The 18,449-nt window shown below is 35.3% G+C and overlaps 1 protein-coding gene across 1 annotated transcript; it reads left to right on the top strand.

Moving 5' to 3' along the window:
• The first annotated feature begins 4,145 nt into the window (after nt 1–4,145).
• On the top strand, nt 4,146–8,492 carry LOC131609918 (uncharacterized). The gene is made up of 7 exons (XM_058881747.1): nt 4,146–4,786; nt 5,135–5,189; nt 5,385–5,459; nt 6,989–7,083; nt 7,315–7,396; nt 7,773–7,856; nt 8,035–8,492. The coding sequence occupies exons 1-7, from the start codon at nt 4,371–4,373 to the stop codon at nt 8,161–8,163; spliced, it is 936 nt and encodes a 311-aa protein (XP_058737730.1). The 5' UTR covers nt 4,146–4,370; the 3' UTR covers nt 8,164–8,492.
• The last annotated feature ends 9,957 nt before the right edge of the window (nt 8,493–18,449 follow it).

Raw genomic sequence — 18,449 nt, 5'->3', positions numbered from 1 at the left:
CTCTAAAGGAGAGTTGGTTTAAGGGTACATGGTATCATCAAGGAGATTTAACCTAGTCCTAAGTAAATTCACACAAAAAATACAAGAGTTTAAATGGTGAAAATAATGAAAGAGAAATGATTTTTTGATTTTTTTAAACATATAAAAGCTTGTTTTTGATTTAATTTTTAAATGACTAAATAAATAATATTTTTGGGATTATAAAATATATTAGCAAAATAGATAAGTTAAATAAGTAGTACAAAAAATTCAGATTAAAAGAATTACTTTTGCTATTTTTAATAATTTATCAAAGTTAAAGAAAAAAGTGAAATAAAATAGTGCTAAAAAAAGAGCTTTGCACTTGGAAGGGTTTGAACCCATGCCCTCAAGTTCACAAGTTAAAAGCTTAGTCACTGGGCCAACTGCTTGGGTTTGATCATAAGGCCTAAGTGTGTAATAATATACGAAAATTAGTGATAAATGGTAAAAACAAAATAAAACAAACAAATATGCAAAAAGGGTAGATCAAACCCACACCCCTGAACACCAGGGCCTTATAACACGTGTGCTTGCCAACTAAGCCAGATTGATTAGTCATTTATAATACACACGCTAATAAAAATAAAATAAACAAAATTTGAAAATTTGAAAATCCAACTTCATCTTCTTCGTTGAGACATAAAATTTTCAGAAATCAAACTCAAGTTTTATGCAACTATTGTCAATGAAGTAAACATCAAACATGCTCAGAATTTGAATACGAACTCAGCCATGTATCATTTGCAAATTTATTCAGCCTATAACTCAAGAATTTCTGGACAACAGTTATGAACCCTAAAGTTTCAAAATAAAATTAAATGACAAATATGTACAATCAATCCCCAAAATCTTAGGGCTTTTATTCCCTACATGATTCTAAACCAAATGGTATCAAGTTTTAATCAAAATGATACCTCTATCAATGAGTTCAAGTTTAAGTTTAAGGTTTTCCTATCAACTTAGGGAAACTTTTGGAATGCTTACTTGAGCTTGAGCAAGCCTGGAAGTATGAACCCGATAGCACCTGCAAAACAGAAAAATGTGAAATGGAAAAGTTGATTCCATGTGTTACAGAAGTGGATCAAGGGTTTGGATAGCTTCTATATGTTATATGAAAGGTATTTGAAGCGGTAGTTTGGATAATGCTCGAGCAAAATGAAAGATGTGTGTTTAAGGTTCAAGGATGCTCTTTAATGGAGGTTTGGTGGTGATTCTGGCTTTGAGCTATTTTTGAGGGTGGTGATTATGATGAGCAGCTTCTAAATGATGTTTAGAAGCTATTTGAAAGGTTGTTTGACACTCAAAATTCTCAGAACTTGAAATGGCTATCAAAATGCAGATGACCTAAAATTGGATTTTCAAGTGAGAGGGTGTCTTTGAGAATTATGGTGTGTTTTGTTTCTGAGGCAATTCTCTTTATTTATAGGCCAAATTTAGGGTTTGTGGGTGAAGGAATCACAACATTTGGCTTTGTGGTTTAAAAGTTATACCATCTTGCTTCTTCGTGAAGAAATGAGAAGTTTATGGTTTCAAGAGTGAGGTACACGTTCAAGCATGCTTATAATGACTTTCTCTACATATTGGAGGCTTGCTTGTTGAGTTTGTATAACTTTTGCTGTAGAAGAAACATTGTATTGGCTCAAGGAGTGGACTTTGCATAAAGCATTGCTTTTCTAAAATGGAAGTGGTGCCTTTGTGCCATTAATGGAATGATCACTTGGAAAATGCATAAGACACTTGGATTATAGCTCAAAAGAGAGTGTAATCTTCTGAGTATGGTGTTTCAAACAAGAAAGAGGACCTGTACTTCATCGATTCTTCAGATTTTGATTGGTTTGAAGCATAACTTTCATGGCTTGGAATTTCAAGTGTTATGGTGCTCTATTCACAAATTCATATCTCTTAGCTCAAGCATTGAAATTTTGTGCTAATGGTATCTTTAGAAAGCCCTTGCAACACTCTTCAACTTTGGTCTTTGGATCTCCTTCAAATTCATCTTGGATATTGGTGAAAAGGTCCATAAAGTTAGGAAAAAACTAGGTTTCAAACACTTAGAATTTTCTAAGTCTTTTGTTAGAAACTTCATGATCCCATAACTCTCAAATGATTCAATTTTTGAGAAAAAGTTATATGTGACAAAGTTGTTCATTGGATCAAGATCTACAACTTTTATGTTGGAAGATTTTTCAGTTGCATACTTGTAATTTGAAGTTACTTTCCCATGAAGTTATAATTAAACCACTTGAAAATACTTAGAACTTTGTAAGTCTTTGAACTTTCCAACTTTGACTTTTGTTGACTTTTTGATTCTTGATTGATTTTCTTGATTTTTTTGATCAAGTGACTCCAATAATCATATGTTAGTAATTTTGATCTTCAAAAGTCCATGGTTGACCGAATTCCTTAAAAGTCAAAGGTAGTCTTTGAACAGTTGACTTTTTCAAAATAAATTGTATTTTTGTGACTGTCTATTGAATCAAGCTCTCATCTTCAAATGAATGACATGAGTGGATTATAATGTTGTATTGGAGCTCCTTGAATCGTAGTTTAAGCCATGGAGCCATATCCTGATTAAAAGTCAACTCCCTAGATGAATAGGTCAAAAACCATAATTTGTGCACCAGATAAAATTGGAAGTTGTTGATCTTGAATTGAGCCACTCTTGGACTTTGATTTTGACGGGGATAATCATTTGAGTATATGAGAATTCCTGAGCTCCTTTGTGGGTCTCAAAACCCTAATCTTGCCTGAGCCTCTTGATCAACCACCTACCTTGGGAAACAAGCAACAAACAAAACACAATCTCCTTTTTTTGTATATTTTTTATTAGTAAATGAAATATGAATAATGATGATGATCACACTATGCATAAAATGATGTGGGATCTCAGGGTCAAAAATTGGAGTACAACGGTTGCAATGTCATTTGTTGACAATAATTAAGGAAGAAGATGAAGTTAAATACATTTAGAACATAAACAACATAAATAAATAAAACCAAAATGAAGCATACATGGTACAACCCACTTCGTCAAAAATTGTGGCGGTGGACTTTCGCTTCTTTCCCATAGTTTTCGGAGGAGATCGAAGAGTTCTTCGGTTAGGTTGGTGACGAGGATTGAAGAATGAGAAGAGAAGTGTTGATTAGATTTTTATGGAGAAAATGGAAAGGTTGTAAAAAGAAGGAGATGGACTCATCGGCAGAGATTGAGCTTGTTCGGTGCTGATTGATGAAAGGAAGAAGAAGAAAGAGGGGGAGAAGTTAGGTTTGAAAATGGAGAGAGGTAAAAGAGAAGATGTTGGAGAGAGATGAATGTTGTACGAAATGAGAGAGAGAGAGAGAGAGAGAGAGAGAGAGATAGAGAGAGAGAGAGAGTTGTTACCCGGGTTTAAACATGTCCCAAATTTGAAAGAGAATTTCAAACAACTTCCGCCACTTGGCATTAGACATGCTTCATTCTTAGTTAGGTAGTTCAATTATTATTTAGTCAATTACGTAAAAAGGTTTCTACTAGTGTAAATATTTTTTGTGTTAAAGAGTAATTTAGAGTGTTATTAGACATGCTTCATTCTTAGTTAGGTAGTTCATTAGACATGCTTCATTCTTAGTTAGGGAGTTGATTTGTTGTTTCCATCTTTATTATTATTATTATTATTATTATTATTATTATTATTATTATTATTATTATTATTATTATTATTATTATTATTATTATTATTATTATTATTTTTAAAATAATAGGGTAGTTTGATATGAGTGAACTATATTATCTTTTGATAAAATGATAATAATTATTTTATTTAAAACATTTTAATTAAGATGATTAATATATATATTACTATTTGATATTAGAATACTTTTGTCATTTTTTATTTATATATCTTTCTTTCCTTTCTGTTTTCATTCACTTTCATTTCTACCAACCACTGAATAATGATCTTCATTTCCTCTCACTTTTTATTTATTTTCATTCCTTATACACTTTTTCTATTACTTTCTTTCCTTCAACTTTCTTCTCCCATCCAAACAAAGCTTAAGGAAAATCAATAGGTTCTTCTCCCATCCAAACAAAGCCCAAGGGAAATCAATAGGATATTAGGACCAAGGAAGGATATGTGGTAAAGGTTTTTTCCGTGGCACAAATGAATTTCTTTCTTTTTATGTTTTGGTTTTTTCCTTAAAAATCAATGTCCTTGCTTCACAAGTTTTTCTTCTACCTCTAATTTGCACAAGTTTTCATTGAATGATCAACAAAATACAAAATATCTGTGTTGGAAGCAAAGTTTAAGAACAAAGTTACAACCTTTATGAGCAAATTATCACTTTCAAGTAGAAAATAACCAAAGGGTATGGCACAGTTCACTGCTCAAGGTCGGTTGAAGCTGTTTTTCAATGGGGAAAGTGTGTCATCTTTTTTGGAGAACAGAGACCCTTTTCAATTCAAGTGTAGATCAGTTCAGACCCATAGAAGAGGATCAAGTTACAAAGGTTCTTCTTCTTATTCTTCTGCTGCTAGATTTCAACATGCATCTTCTTCATTTCTCAGAAGGAAATTAAACTGTTATAATGCTGAAGCACGCCCTAGTGAGGGTGTTCATGATGACTATGAATATGTTTTAAAATACAATTCTCTTGATGATGATGATGATGATGATGATGATGATGATGATGATGATGATGATGAGGAAGATGATGAGGAAGATGAAGTGTTTGAGGGAGATGGCTTGTCTTGTTTCCGGGGTCTTGTGTTGGATATATCTTACAGGTCATTTCTTTCTCTCAATATTTTATTTCTTATGTAATTTAATAAACATAAAAATGGTAATGAGTTGGTTAATTGTGCATGAAATAGTGCTTGATTTTTATCCTAGTTGTAGTATGTAACACCGACACTTATGATTACATTCTGTTTATTATTTTTTACCAATTAGTATTAGGCGTGTCGGCGTGCCAATGTTGATGTGTGTCTGTGCTCATGCTTCATAGCTCAATGTTGTGTATGTGGATGATTAGAAATTATAACATGCTATTTTTTGTTGTATAGTCACCAATATCAAGACTTCTTCTGCTCAGTTGTTTGCTTATGGTTCTGACTGCTATCATCCTACTCCAGGCCAGTCAATGTTGTATGCTGGAAACGGGCCATTTGTTTAGAGTTCATGGAGAAGGTCAGATGTCCGAGCTTCACTTTGATTGATTTGTAGTTGATTTATTCAATCTAAGCCCGTTTCATTTCCCTGGCCTCTATGCTCATTGCGCGCATGTGCAGATACCAAAACTCGTTCACAACAAGAACATTTCACTTTCTTGTTAAATGAAAAAAATGTTTATCTAGTTATGATTTCAGATTTTGTTTTATACAGGCGGATGTACTAGAGTATTATGATAAGACCGTGAACTCCCCCAGTGGATCTTTCTATATACCAGCTGTCTTAAGGGTATGTTCACAATTCTACTTTGTTTTTATTAATATTTCTTGTACTTCACTATTCTAAAACCACTGGTTCTATTTTAATATTTATGTTGTTGTATTTAGAATAAAATGATTCGTAGCTAACGAGTAAGAAGAATATACTAGTGAAAAGAGAATGATTCATTATCTCATTCTTATTGAAACAACATTTCTACAAGCGACTAACTAACTGACCATAAACAAACTAGCTAAACTAACTACTATGTACTTGTGGAACTAACTGGCGTTATCCCCTGGAAGCTGAGGGTTGATAGATGTCAACCGTGCTCGGTTTTGTTAGTTGGTGGTACAAAAGCTGAGGTAGCAGGGTTTAGTAAGCAAGTCTACTGTTTGATTGGTGGAAGGAAGAGGGAGTAGCTTCATGAGGCCAGAGTTAGACCTCTAGCAAACAGCGCGGCAATCTATATCCAAATGCTTCTATGTTTATTGGATACTGGATTAGCCATAACGTAAGAGCCTTGTGGTTATTACAAGAAAAAATGCTTGCTTGGAAGACATGAAAATAATCGAGAATATAGCTTAGCCATTATAATTTGCTAGTGGCCCAAATAAGCATGTGCGCGGTATTCTGCTTCGGAGGAGGACCTTGCAACTATTGTCTGCTTCTTAGATTTTTGGCAAATAAGGGAATCACTGAGAAAGAAACATTAGACGCTCATAGATTTCCGAGTAACTGAACATCCCTCTAATCCACTTTGTTATACGCCATAGTTGAAGAGGGACAACAAAGCTCTATATTCATCCAATGTTAAACTAGGCAAAATTTGCTCTTAAATGGAAGTTTGTATCATCAATCTTGGAACCAGATTCATCACCAATAGCAGTTTAATTATCAAACATAACTATCTCTACTTCTACAACGTTCTCCATGTAAACTATACTGTGTGCAACGGATAGCAAGACTAAGCTCAGATTCTATGAATGAACCATGTTGTCACCTTCCATAGGCATGAAAGCTGGGACCAAAGCAACGTGGAATAGGTATTTTCCATCCAAGAACCGGAACTTGTTTTTAGATATCATGACCCTTTTCGTCAAATTTTCCCGAGAATCGTAACTATTACACCATTAAATGATGGATTTACACATACATCCGTCAGATTCTCTCTAGGATGAGCTTAATAAGGATCACCGGATTTTGAGAGGGCTCAAACGGAGCTGGCGCTGAAATATTCATATTAGAAAATGAACTTCAACCATTATGATTGTTTCTTGGCATTGTGAGAATGGTGCAGCAGAGCTCAAGAAGACTATTGATTCATATATCATGTATATCATTTTGACTGAAACTATAGTTCTGTGCACATATATCACGTATAAAGAGGAAGTGAGTAACTGATCCGAAATAAACTAACTTCTAATCCTCTAACTACTGTTTACACGTGCTGCTATCTGGTAACAATAACATCAAACAAAGAATGATTGCAAAATGTTTTTCTTGTTATTTTTCTGCTGCAATGTGGATAAGTTTAACATGTGGTTATTTTGGTGCAGATTCGTCATTTACTTCAGGCTATTAAAAGAAGAAGAGTATCAAAGAACACTCTTAGTCGGAAAAATATACTGTTTAGAGACAATTACACCTGTCAGTAAGTGCTCTAGTATTGCTTCTATAGTCGACAACTATATATAATGGATGTAACAAGTCTTAGATCCCTATTTTATATTTCATAGTTATGGAGCATCATTCAGAAGAAAGAATTTCGTTTTTTTTTTTTTTATATATTTCAATGAAGTCTTCCATGAAATTACAAAAAAACATTGGGTTTGTAGAGGTTTAAGTCCTTGCATTGACATAAGATTACATCGGAACACAACAGGTATTGCTCTTCGCATGAGAATTTGACCATTGATCACGTTGTGCCAGTTGCACTAGGCGGAGGATGGACATGGGAAAATTTAGTAAGATAATCTTTTCATATAGAAAATATTAATAACTATTTGATTATTTATTATTTTCCTACTGTTCTAAAATTTGGTATTCAAGATCATCATGATGATTACTTACAATTTAATCATTCATTCAATAGAATTTTGTTTTGATTCTTCCTATCAAATTTCTATTTCTATTACTCCGGGTTTATTTAAATTGTTTCTTGAGCTGAAGTATCTGCATCCTTTTGTGTTGCTGAAAATGTTTTTCAAGATCATTCCAAATTCCAACTGCAGTGCAAGAACATTTGACATTCTTAAAGTAGTTGAACGTCATAATTCATAATCGTCAGGCTACCTTACCTATCATTTAATAACTAATCTGTATTGGTATTTTCTGATACAGGTGACTGCTTGTTTCAAATGCAACTCAAAGAAAGGTCGAAAGTCCATAGAGGAAGCTAAAATGCAGTTGAATAAGGTCCCAAAGGTACTCACATCTTAACAAACAACAATGAATATGATAGCTACCAAGAAAGGGTTTTGCCAATGTTAAAGTTTCAGCCTTCAACTAGATTATACTACTACTTATTTTAGCATATTCATGGGTTTTAATGTTTCGATTTTCACAATTAAGAAGAATCTTATCTCTTACCTTTGTTATTCAGGCCCCAAAGGACTATGAGGTTCTTGCCATACCTCTAACTGCAGCAGCTCTAAGAGTGCTGACAGCAAGAAAGGGGACACCAGATGAATGGCGTCAGTATCTAAGTTCCGACTATAGAACCATGAGTTAGTGCATGTTTGGATTCATGGCGAGTTTGATAAAATCACGGTGCAAAAGCTATAAAGCACTGTAACTTTGTCAAACTTAACGTGATTCCAAACATGCACTTATGGCTATGCATTCCTGTGTGTGATGCTAGTCACACTGATTCTCTTTGCAAGTAGGTTACTGTAAGTAACTCCAATTGATGATAATTGTAAACAATACTATCCAATATCAGGAATTGTGTAAAATTTATGTATAGTAAATTCCTGCCTAATGTATTTTATGATGGCTCAGACCTTTTCATTTGTATGTAATAATCTTGGTGAAATGAACATAATTGATTTAACCCTCTAATCTATTATGTTTGCATACTCTTATTAGTTAGTAGAATTTTTGGTTTGGTAAATAATGTATCAGAATAAAAAGGTTTATGATACTGAACTGATTCTATGTGATTTTCATTCTTCATTCAATCAAACCAATACCTAATCATGTTAACTTAGCATATAAACACTGAGTAACTAATGCATGTAAATTTAAAATTCTCATGTATGGAAGAAGATCTTACCATAATAAAATCGTCTGAAACATGTTAGAAATGTTTAACTGCAAATTTTTAATCCATAAAAGGTTCTCACGTTCTAGTAAAATTTGCGCAGTTTACAAACTATGAAAATGGTGGAACTTGTTCTGGGGCGGCCGGAGGCTCAATGGTAAATAGGCCCAATTATCTGTCCAAAGATGGATCCACAAGAGAGTTGAGGGTTTTGGCATCTGCATAATCATATCATATAAATTACCAATTCTCATATTTTTTATTTTATCTTTAGATCTATGAAATTGTTTATCAAAATTTGTAATCAGTTTGATATTATCTATGGTAGTAAAATGAGATTTGTTAGTAATTTTCTTGTAAGTTTGGATTTTTTTTTTTGGCACAACGTTTGGATTTATTTTGACCCGCTATAATTATAGTTTTTTTTTACTCTAGTGGCACCTCAAAATATTTCTACAAGCTAAAATCTTTTCTTTTTTTTTTTTAATTAAAAATACTTTTCTAATTAGTTGTGTTTTTGGTTAAGGAAACGGATGCAATATATACAAAATACAATACTATATATGGGGTCAAATGTCAAAATACGACCACAAAATTTATTTCTAACAACTTATACAATTACACCCACCCATTATACGTAACCCCATTACACCAAATGCACGAAAAAGAAAAATAATATCTACTCCCACAGAAAAAGAATGGGGTAAAGTGCATAAAAAATATAGTAAACAATCTCCTTTCTATTTCTTTTATGTGGGAAAAGTTAAAAGTGCTTAAAAAAATACAAGAATCTATTTTCGAACAAACCAAAAATTTACACCACAACACTTTGTAAATAAACTATTTTTTATTTTACTATAAATTAATATAAAGATGTATCTTTATAAAATTTATGGAAAGTATATCTCCAAACATATTTTGAATGATATTATCGTGTCAAATCTTCATTCTTTCTCATTTCTAGCCGAACTTCCTCTTAAAAAGAAAATAAAAGATGTGCGTGAAAAACTCCAAATTCAACATTTTTTAACCTTTCAAAGGCATTGCGTCTAGTCAGTGAACCCGTTCTCTCAACCCTACTTTTCTTCTTCTTCTTCTTCTTCTTCTTCTTCTATATCCCCCTAGAGAGGGGTGATTTAGGATCGATTTTGATCCAAAATCACCCCTCCAAATCGTTCTTGTTTCTCTATTAGTTAAATAAGTGGTTTTCATATATATATTTAGTGTTTTTTTGTGATTTCGTCATTTTAGTGTGTCATTGTTTATTTTGATTTCCCGTCTTTGTGCGGTGTATTTTGTTTTGCTGTCGTTGTGCGCAGTGTTCATTTGTTTCAGGTTGAAAGATGAGTTTCGATCTAGTGCATATCTTATCTATGACTTTGGTGCCATTAACGCTACAGATCTGGAGGCATGAATATTTCAGACATTTCAATATAGTCATAGTTATATTCGTAGGCATATGCAATTTGCCGTTTTATGCTATTAACATGGATGTTGTGAGTTTGTTTGCAGATTCATCCTTTTTGTTTTTGGCGATTTTTAATTTGTATTGCAACAATGTACTCTATCAATTGGAATGAATGAATATTTTATTTAGTAAAAAAAATGCATTGCGTCTAGTCCAAGAGCTTTATTAATCACTATTCAAGTCCATTCAATCTAAAAGCTTTCACCTCTCACATTTGGTAAGTTTTTTCATTTCCTTCTTTATTTATTTATTTGTGATGCATGCATTACTAAATAGGTTGTTTAAGTTACATTAGGTTATAGTTACACTCATAATAAGTAGTTTATTGAGGCATGTGTTGACATTTGGAGCATAGGGCAGGAGACATTTTTGTGTTTTCTTCCATTTAAGTCTTTCAAGAAAATACGGAAGTGTGCTTCTATATTTTATCTGAATTTGATTTTCTTGAATTACGGGAGTGCATTTCTGTATTATGTCTGCATTATTTGATTTTTCATGTATGTCATCAGAGTTTGATTTTGTCTGCTTTGTCTGCATTATTGATCTTGCATGTATGTCACCAGGTTTAATTACAGGTAAAATTACGGACAACCAAGATCGATTAAGACACGGTGGAGGATCCTGTTGAAAGAGTATTGTGGTGTACTTTTCGTTTATATCGTATCCACAGGGATTATTGCGATATCACCGCCGTTCTATAGCCTATTTTGTCTTGAGTTAATGTTACTTTAGTTTTAGGTTTGCAAAAGATCATTCAATTCTTTTAGTAGCAAAGAGTAAATTAATGAAAGTTCTAAGTTAAAGAAAATGTATCAAGATTCGATTTCATCGACCTAAATTTGTATGTTTCCTTATAAATAGATGCTTATGAACTTGCTAACGATCAATATAATTACGTATCGACACCTATATCGTCCGTGTCCGCAACGATATAGCTAGATTTACCGTATTGTTTAACCGACGATTTCTCCACCGTTTAAACAATACAAATAACGTTTTAAGAACCGATACTTAGTAAACATCAAACTCTAAATCCATGTCTGCAACTTATAGTTTGAAAGATGATGAGTTAGGTCTAGATACAAACATTGATGTCTCAAACATTTATACCAAAGAAAAAGCTTTAATAAACAAACTAAACCATCTATATTGATCATCACTTGTTCATACACATATATTCACAAGAAAAACATACAAAAGGCTAGGAAGATTACATCTTATCTTGATACAAAAGGGATTTAGCTATCCATGAGAATGGTAGCTTGCACAAGAAGGAAAGGATGAAGATCAACAAGCATCAAAGGCGATTAATCGACGATCAAGGCTTCCAATCTTCAACTCTATATTTGCTACAGTGTATTATGCTCTTGTTTCTCTCTAAAATATCTCTACATACCTTCAAAAGTGATCTGGCCCATAAACAAATAAACAAAGTTTCGCAGACCGCGCTTAGCGCGGTGCAGCCCGCTAAGCGCGCTATCAATAATTGCTTAAACCGCCCAACCGCGCTAAGCGGGCTCCAGACCTCGCTTAGCGCGGAACTCTCTGCCAGAACTTCCTTCTTTTCTTCAAAAGCGCGCTTAGCGGGCTCAACCTCGCTTAGCGCGCTACCTCTTTTCAGCAATCCTTGGCTTTGGTCTTGGAACATCTTCAAAGTGCTTTTTCCATGGTCCAAGCTTCCAATTATCTATAAAAACTACAAAATCCAACATAGATTGCAAAGATAAGAACTATTCAACAATAATATAAATATAAGAATAAATATATACCAAATGACAATAAAATACTACTATTAACCACAAAAAGACTTGAGAGTTACCAAAAATTACCTAAGATATTTACACAAATTGGTAACTAACAACTCTCCCCAACTTAAACCTTTGTTTGTCCTCAAACAAAACAAATACACCAAGAGATCACAAGCTAAGACAAAAACAATTGGGTGGTTCAAATTCCATAAGCACACAAGTAACATCTTACCTTTACTAAAATAACACCATGATGCAGATACTAATACTAAATACATATTTGATGTCTGAAATTCCTAAAACAAAATAAGTTCAAAATTGAATCACAACCTATACACTTCTCTAGTAAGAGACAAAATTGAGGTCCTAACACTCACACAACAATGTCGCCAACATCCAGAATTAATTATGCATTCATCTACACAACATTTATATAAAAAGCGTAAAAGCAAGAATCACAAAGACTTTAGGGTTGAAACTTGGGTTGGTTAACAAGGAAGTGTCATTTCTCAAGGCCATTGAAACAAAAGAGGTCAATTCCTAAGAGAGCATTCAAATCATGATTATATCCACAAATCCTTATCAACCGATCACACAATTTTATTGCTCAAGAGTTCATCTTTTTATTTTAAAGGAACTAGCTATATACAAAGCTCTTTTCTTTTTCTTTTTCTTTTTCCTCTTTTTTTTTTCTTTTCTTTTTTTTTTTCTCGAGCAATCACTTATTTTCTTCTCATCACCAATACAACCAAAAATTTTTATTCTCCCCAACTTGAATATTACCACCACATAATCACGAATGCTCTCTATTCTAAGGCGAAAAGGAATCATTCCTAACCACATTTCATGGTACTCTTCAAGGTTAAAAGAAAGTCATCAAGATTCAGATCAAAAATCGGCAAATATAAACAAGGAAATGATACCGATTGAATCTTGGCAAAAAGGCTCAAAGTGGTTAGCAAATACTCACACACTCACCGGGTAGGTTATATTTGGAAGAGAAGTTATACTCGTAATGCGAAACAAAATGCTTTGATCACTTTCATGCTTTACACAATTAAATAAAACCGCAAGATTAAACATAATAAACACGAGTTAAACGCACATTGTTGGTAACCACAAAATAATATATATATGTACAATGGAAAGGCTCCTCACACTAGTTTTAGAGCTAAAATGATTCATTATTGAACTATATTTGTTAAATAAAATATGACATCTAATTTGTACAATTAGAAGTATCTACTTCATGGTATATTAAAGAAACGATAAAAATGTACCTTGTACGTACTAGTTTCACATTATATCATCACCGCCCCAATTGGATGTAAAACTTGCTCCCTCAAGGAAACACTTTCACAAGAACAACAACAAAAATTTAAAAACACAATTGCATATGTATATAGAAATAAAAGCAATTAAACTAAAAACTTAATAAATTAAAAACAAACACCAACAGATGTCAAAATATCCAAAAAGGCATAGCAATGCCTAAGGTTCAAAATACCTCATCCTATAAAAGGACGGAACAAAAAACTACAAAGCTTAAGTCAAAAATAAAAAAAAAACTAGCACTAAACATACTAACTAAACATACTAAGTATCAACTAAAAAGAACTACTCATCCTCATCATCTTCCACATTCTCATTCTCGCCACCATCTCCCTCCTCCTCAGGAAATGGACTGACCTCAGGCCAATTAGCATAATCCACCAAATCTTGGCGAGAACTCCACGGATGAGCCACATGGGGCTCCATCATCTGCAACCTCAGCTGAGACATAGCGTCATGCATAAACATGAATGCTCTCTGATGTGCCATATGAAATGCCAAGTTCTCCTCTCTATCAGGATCACTACGGCGGCGAGCAGGGCGAGCAGCAGCAACAGGAACAGCAGTTAACCTGGATAAACAATAACGCTCAATAAAAGTATCATCAATAAAAGTGTCAATGGACATAAGCCCCTCAGAAGGAATCTGCACTCTCGCTTTCCTGCACAGATTCATGATCAAACCCGGGAATATCAACTTGCAGGGAGCACGATCACCATGGCGAGTTCCACTCAAAGCAACCCTCTTCAGCTCATTCGCAATAATGCGAGTAATATCAATCGGCTCATGCTCAATCATACGAGCAACCAAAGCAGCAGACTCAGCAGGTAAAGAAGAAGTGTGACTCCTAGGCCTCAAATTATGAAGGACCATAGACATGAGAATCTGAGCATTAGTAGACAACGACTTCCTAGAGAATTTCTGGGGCTGTTGTGAAGGATTAAGATCATAAGACTGCCCAACCGAACACAAGACCTCCCTCAGATGCTCCCAATCGAAATTACCCCTTGCTAATTGCACATGATACCCACACAGCTCACCATCCTCAAAAGGTAATTGAGTTCCAAGAAACTCACGGATAGCCTGACGAGAAAAATCAATTTCCTTACCACGCACCCAAGTTTTGAACTCAAAGGGAACACCTTCAACCGGAAATTCTTCATTTGGAACGGCATTAGCATAGAACTCTCTTACAATCTCCAAATGAAACTTAGGTGCAGGCTCACAAAGTCTAAGCCAACCATACTCCTCAATGGTGCGATGACACCACCCATAGGTTCCCTCAGGATTGATCCTCACAATTCGCTCTGGCCACCATGTCCTAACCTCTAACTTCTTGTACCTCGCCTCCTGGACATGACTCTTAAAACGGTTTTGATTAAACGGAATAGCCCTAGGTGCTTGAGAAGAACTGCCACCTTCGGTTCCGGTCTTTCTTTTCTTAGAGCCCAGGAATTTCGGTCCCATCTGAAATAATTAGGAACACGGCACCACAAAACCAACATGTTAACACAATACATAAAAATTAAACAGCCACAGCAAGAATTAAAGCAAAAGATCACTCCCCCTGCATCAAACAAAAACAGGGAGAAGAGGGGATTTTTCTGAAATCCCCAGACCGCGCTAAGCGGGCTCTGCGATTTGCAGAAAAAAATCCCCTGTGAACCAGGGTTGTTTCCACACATTTCCAGCACCCAAATTCAATTCTAAACAAGCACAAAGCACTGGAAACCAGATTAAATCACTAAGTTTTCAAAACAACAACCCTAACCACATCAAATCTTTCTAAAATCAAAAAATTAAAAACTATACAATAGGAAGCTAAAGTCAAAATGGAGAAGAAGATGCTTACCTTGAGAAATTTAAGGAGATAACCTTGATTGAAACCAAAAACAATAGCAAACAACAAGCAAAGGAAAAGAGGAGAATGATTTGAGAAGAAAGTGGTCAAAAATGAGGCAAAGGCACTCCTAACCCTAACTAAATCTCCTCACTCTCGTTCTGGGCCGGGTCTAACACAAAAGAGGCCCACGAAAAATTATTATATTTTTTTTTTTAAAACTGACCCGCGCTAAGCGGGCTCTGAGGCGCGCTAAGCGCGCAATCCACTGGAACTAAGGGGTCAAAAATTTTCAAAGCGCGCTAAGCGGGCTAGGAGCGTGCTTAGCGCCTGTGACAGAACACAGAAATTTTTTTTTCTTCTACCAGCAAATGCAACTTTACCGGTAGACTGATTTTGGCTCGACCAGAACGCACAAAACATAAACGGTAAAAAACACATAAAACAAGCTGAATATATACAAATTGGGGTGCCTCCCAATTAGCGCTTTGTTTAACGTCGGTCAGCTCGACGGTCAAAGGCAATCAAGGATCACCAAACGATAAAACACAAGTTTCACGATTAAAATCGCTTCCTCGATAAACCTTCAACCTCTGACCATTAACTACCCATTCTTGCTTAGATTTTTGGTCCTCTATCACAATAGCCCCATGGCTTCTAACCTCTTTGACCAAAAACGGTCCGGACCATTTAGACTTCAACTTTCCCGGAAAAAGTCTTAACCGGGAATTGAAGAGTAAAACTAATTGCCCTACCTTAAAGTCCTTAATTCGAATCTTACTATCATGATAGAATTTGGTCTTTTCCTTGTAAATTGAATTAGACTTATAGGCATGCAATCTCATCTCTTCCAACTCATTTAGTTGGATTGTTCTTCTCTCTCCACACAACTTGTGGTCAAAATTCAAAAGCTTCAAGGCCCAATATGCCTTATGCTCTAGTTCTACGGGAAGGTGACAACTTTTACCATACACCATTTGGAATGGTGTCAGACCGATCGGTGCTTTGAAAGCGGTCCGATATGCCCACAAGGTTTCATCAAGCTTCATTGACCAATCCTTCCTAGAGCTAGACACAGTTTTCTCAAGAATTCTCTTAATTTCTCTATTGGTCCTCTCAACTTGCCCATTAGTTTGTGGATGATATGGAGTAGCCACCTTGTGCTTTACTCCATATTGCTCCAACACTTTTTCAAGCGGGGCATTACAGAAATGAGATCCACCATCACTAATTATTACTCTTGGCGAGCCAAACCGCGAAAATATATTTTTCTTCAGAAATTTAATCACAGTTTTACCATCCGCTTTGGGTGAAGCAATCGCTTCCACCCATTTAGACACATAATCCACAGCTACCAAGATGTATTCATTTGACATTGAGGAAGGGAATGGTCCAACAAAATCAATGCCCCAACAATCGAATACCTCAACTTCTACAATACTTTGGAGGGGCATTTCCTCTCTTTTCCCTATTCCACCAGTTCTTTGACAACTATCGCATGAGGCAACATGGTGGTAAGCATCTTTGAACAAAGTAGGCCACCAAAATCCCGATTAAAGGACTTTTGTGGCCGTACGCAAACCATTAAAATGACCACCATACGGCGAATTGTGGCAATGCCACAAAATGCTTTTTGTCTCCTCATCCGCGACACATCTTCTCAAAAGATTGTCACTACTCAACTTAAACAAGTGAGGATCATCCCAAACATAAAAATTAGCATCGTTTAAAAACTTTTTTCTTTGATTCCAAGTTAGATCCTCCGGTATCCAGCCAGATGCTTTGTGATTAGCCATATCTGCGAACCAGGGTCTAACTTCTTGTACCATGTACAGTTTTTCATCGGGGAATTCTTCCCTCACCTCTTTTTCATTGTTTGTCACCTCGGTATTCACTAACCGAGACAAATGATCCGCAATCAAATTTTCTGTACCTTTCTTATCTTTCACTTCAAGATCAAATTCTTGAAGCAAAAGAATCCACCGAATAAGCCTCTGTTTTGAATCAGGCTTGGTGAGAAGATATTTGATTGCGGCATGATCAGTATAACACACCACTTTAGAACCAATGAGGTAAGAGCGAAACTTTTCCAATGCAAATACAATTGCGAGCAATTCTTTTTCGGTAGTGGCATAGTTAACCTGTGCCTCATTTAAAACTTTGCTCGCATAATGTATAGCATGGAATTGTTTGTTCTTCCTTTGGCCTAAGACCGCACCAACCGCATAGTCACTCGCATCGCACATGAGTTCAAACTCAAGCGACCAATTAGGAGCGACAATTATGGGTGTGGTGGTCAAATTTGCTTTAAGTTCTAGGAAAGCTTTTAGACATGATTCATCAAAATTAAATTCCATACCTTCGTTGAGCAAATTACTCATAGGCTTTGCAACCTTGGAAAAATCCTTGATGAATCTTCTATAGAACCCAGCATGTCCCAAGAAGCTCCTTATGCCTTTCACATTCACCGGAGGGGGAAGCTTTTCAATAACTTCAATTTTTGCCGGATCGACCTCAAGCCCCTTTGAAGAAACCTTGTGGCCAAGAACAATCCCATTCGTCACCATGAAAGTGCATTTCTCCCAGTTGAGAACCAAATTTGTTTCAATGCATCTCTCCATCACCACATCAAGGTTCTTCAAGCACAAGTCAAATGATGACCCGTACACAGAAAAATCATCCATGAACACCTCAATGCTTTTTTCGATCAAATCTGAGAAGATAGCTTGCATGCACCTTTGAAATGTTGCAGGAGCATTACATAGGCCGGACTAATACCCTTCAAGTCGGATAAAACCCATCCTATTGCTTCTTGATTCTTTGTCAACACTTCCTTCAATCGATGCTCTTCCTTGTTAGACAAACCACTATTAATGATAACCGGCTTAGTAGAATTGTCACCGAGAAACACGTATTTCAAGTGAGACGGTAACACATTCAACTCCACCTTTTGCTCTTCAACTTTAGGTTCATCCTTCAACTCTTCAATTTGAGTTTCAAATGGATTCATCTCCTCACAAGCCTATAAATTTCTCAAGCAATCTTCAATTTCCTTCTCTTGATCTTTGGTGAGAACTTCAAGAGCTTCCATTAAAGTCTTCTCAAGAGGATTTGACAAGTGCATTTGATTCTCCACTTTCATAATAGCCCTTTCGGTAGCATCGATTCTAAAACAATCATCCTCATCATTAGGATGCTTGATGGCTTCAAAGAGATCAAGACATAATTCTTCATCTTGGTACCTTAATTTCATTAAGCCATCATCAATATCTATCATCATTCGGGCCGTCTTCATAAAAGGCCTTCCTAAGATCAATGGAATCTCAGGATCTTCTTCCATGTCTATGACGATAAAATCAACAGGATA

This window comes from Vicia villosa, linkage group LG6 (assembly GCF_029867415.1).
Source record: "Vicia villosa cultivar HV-30 ecotype Madison, WI linkage group LG6, Vvil1.0, whole genome shotgun sequence".
Lineage (NCBI taxonomy): Eukaryota > Viridiplantae > Streptophyta > Magnoliopsida > Fabales > Fabaceae > Vicia > Vicia villosa.
Note: the sequence above shows the minus strand (reverse complement) of the source record. Positions and strands in the feature narration are given on the sequence as shown.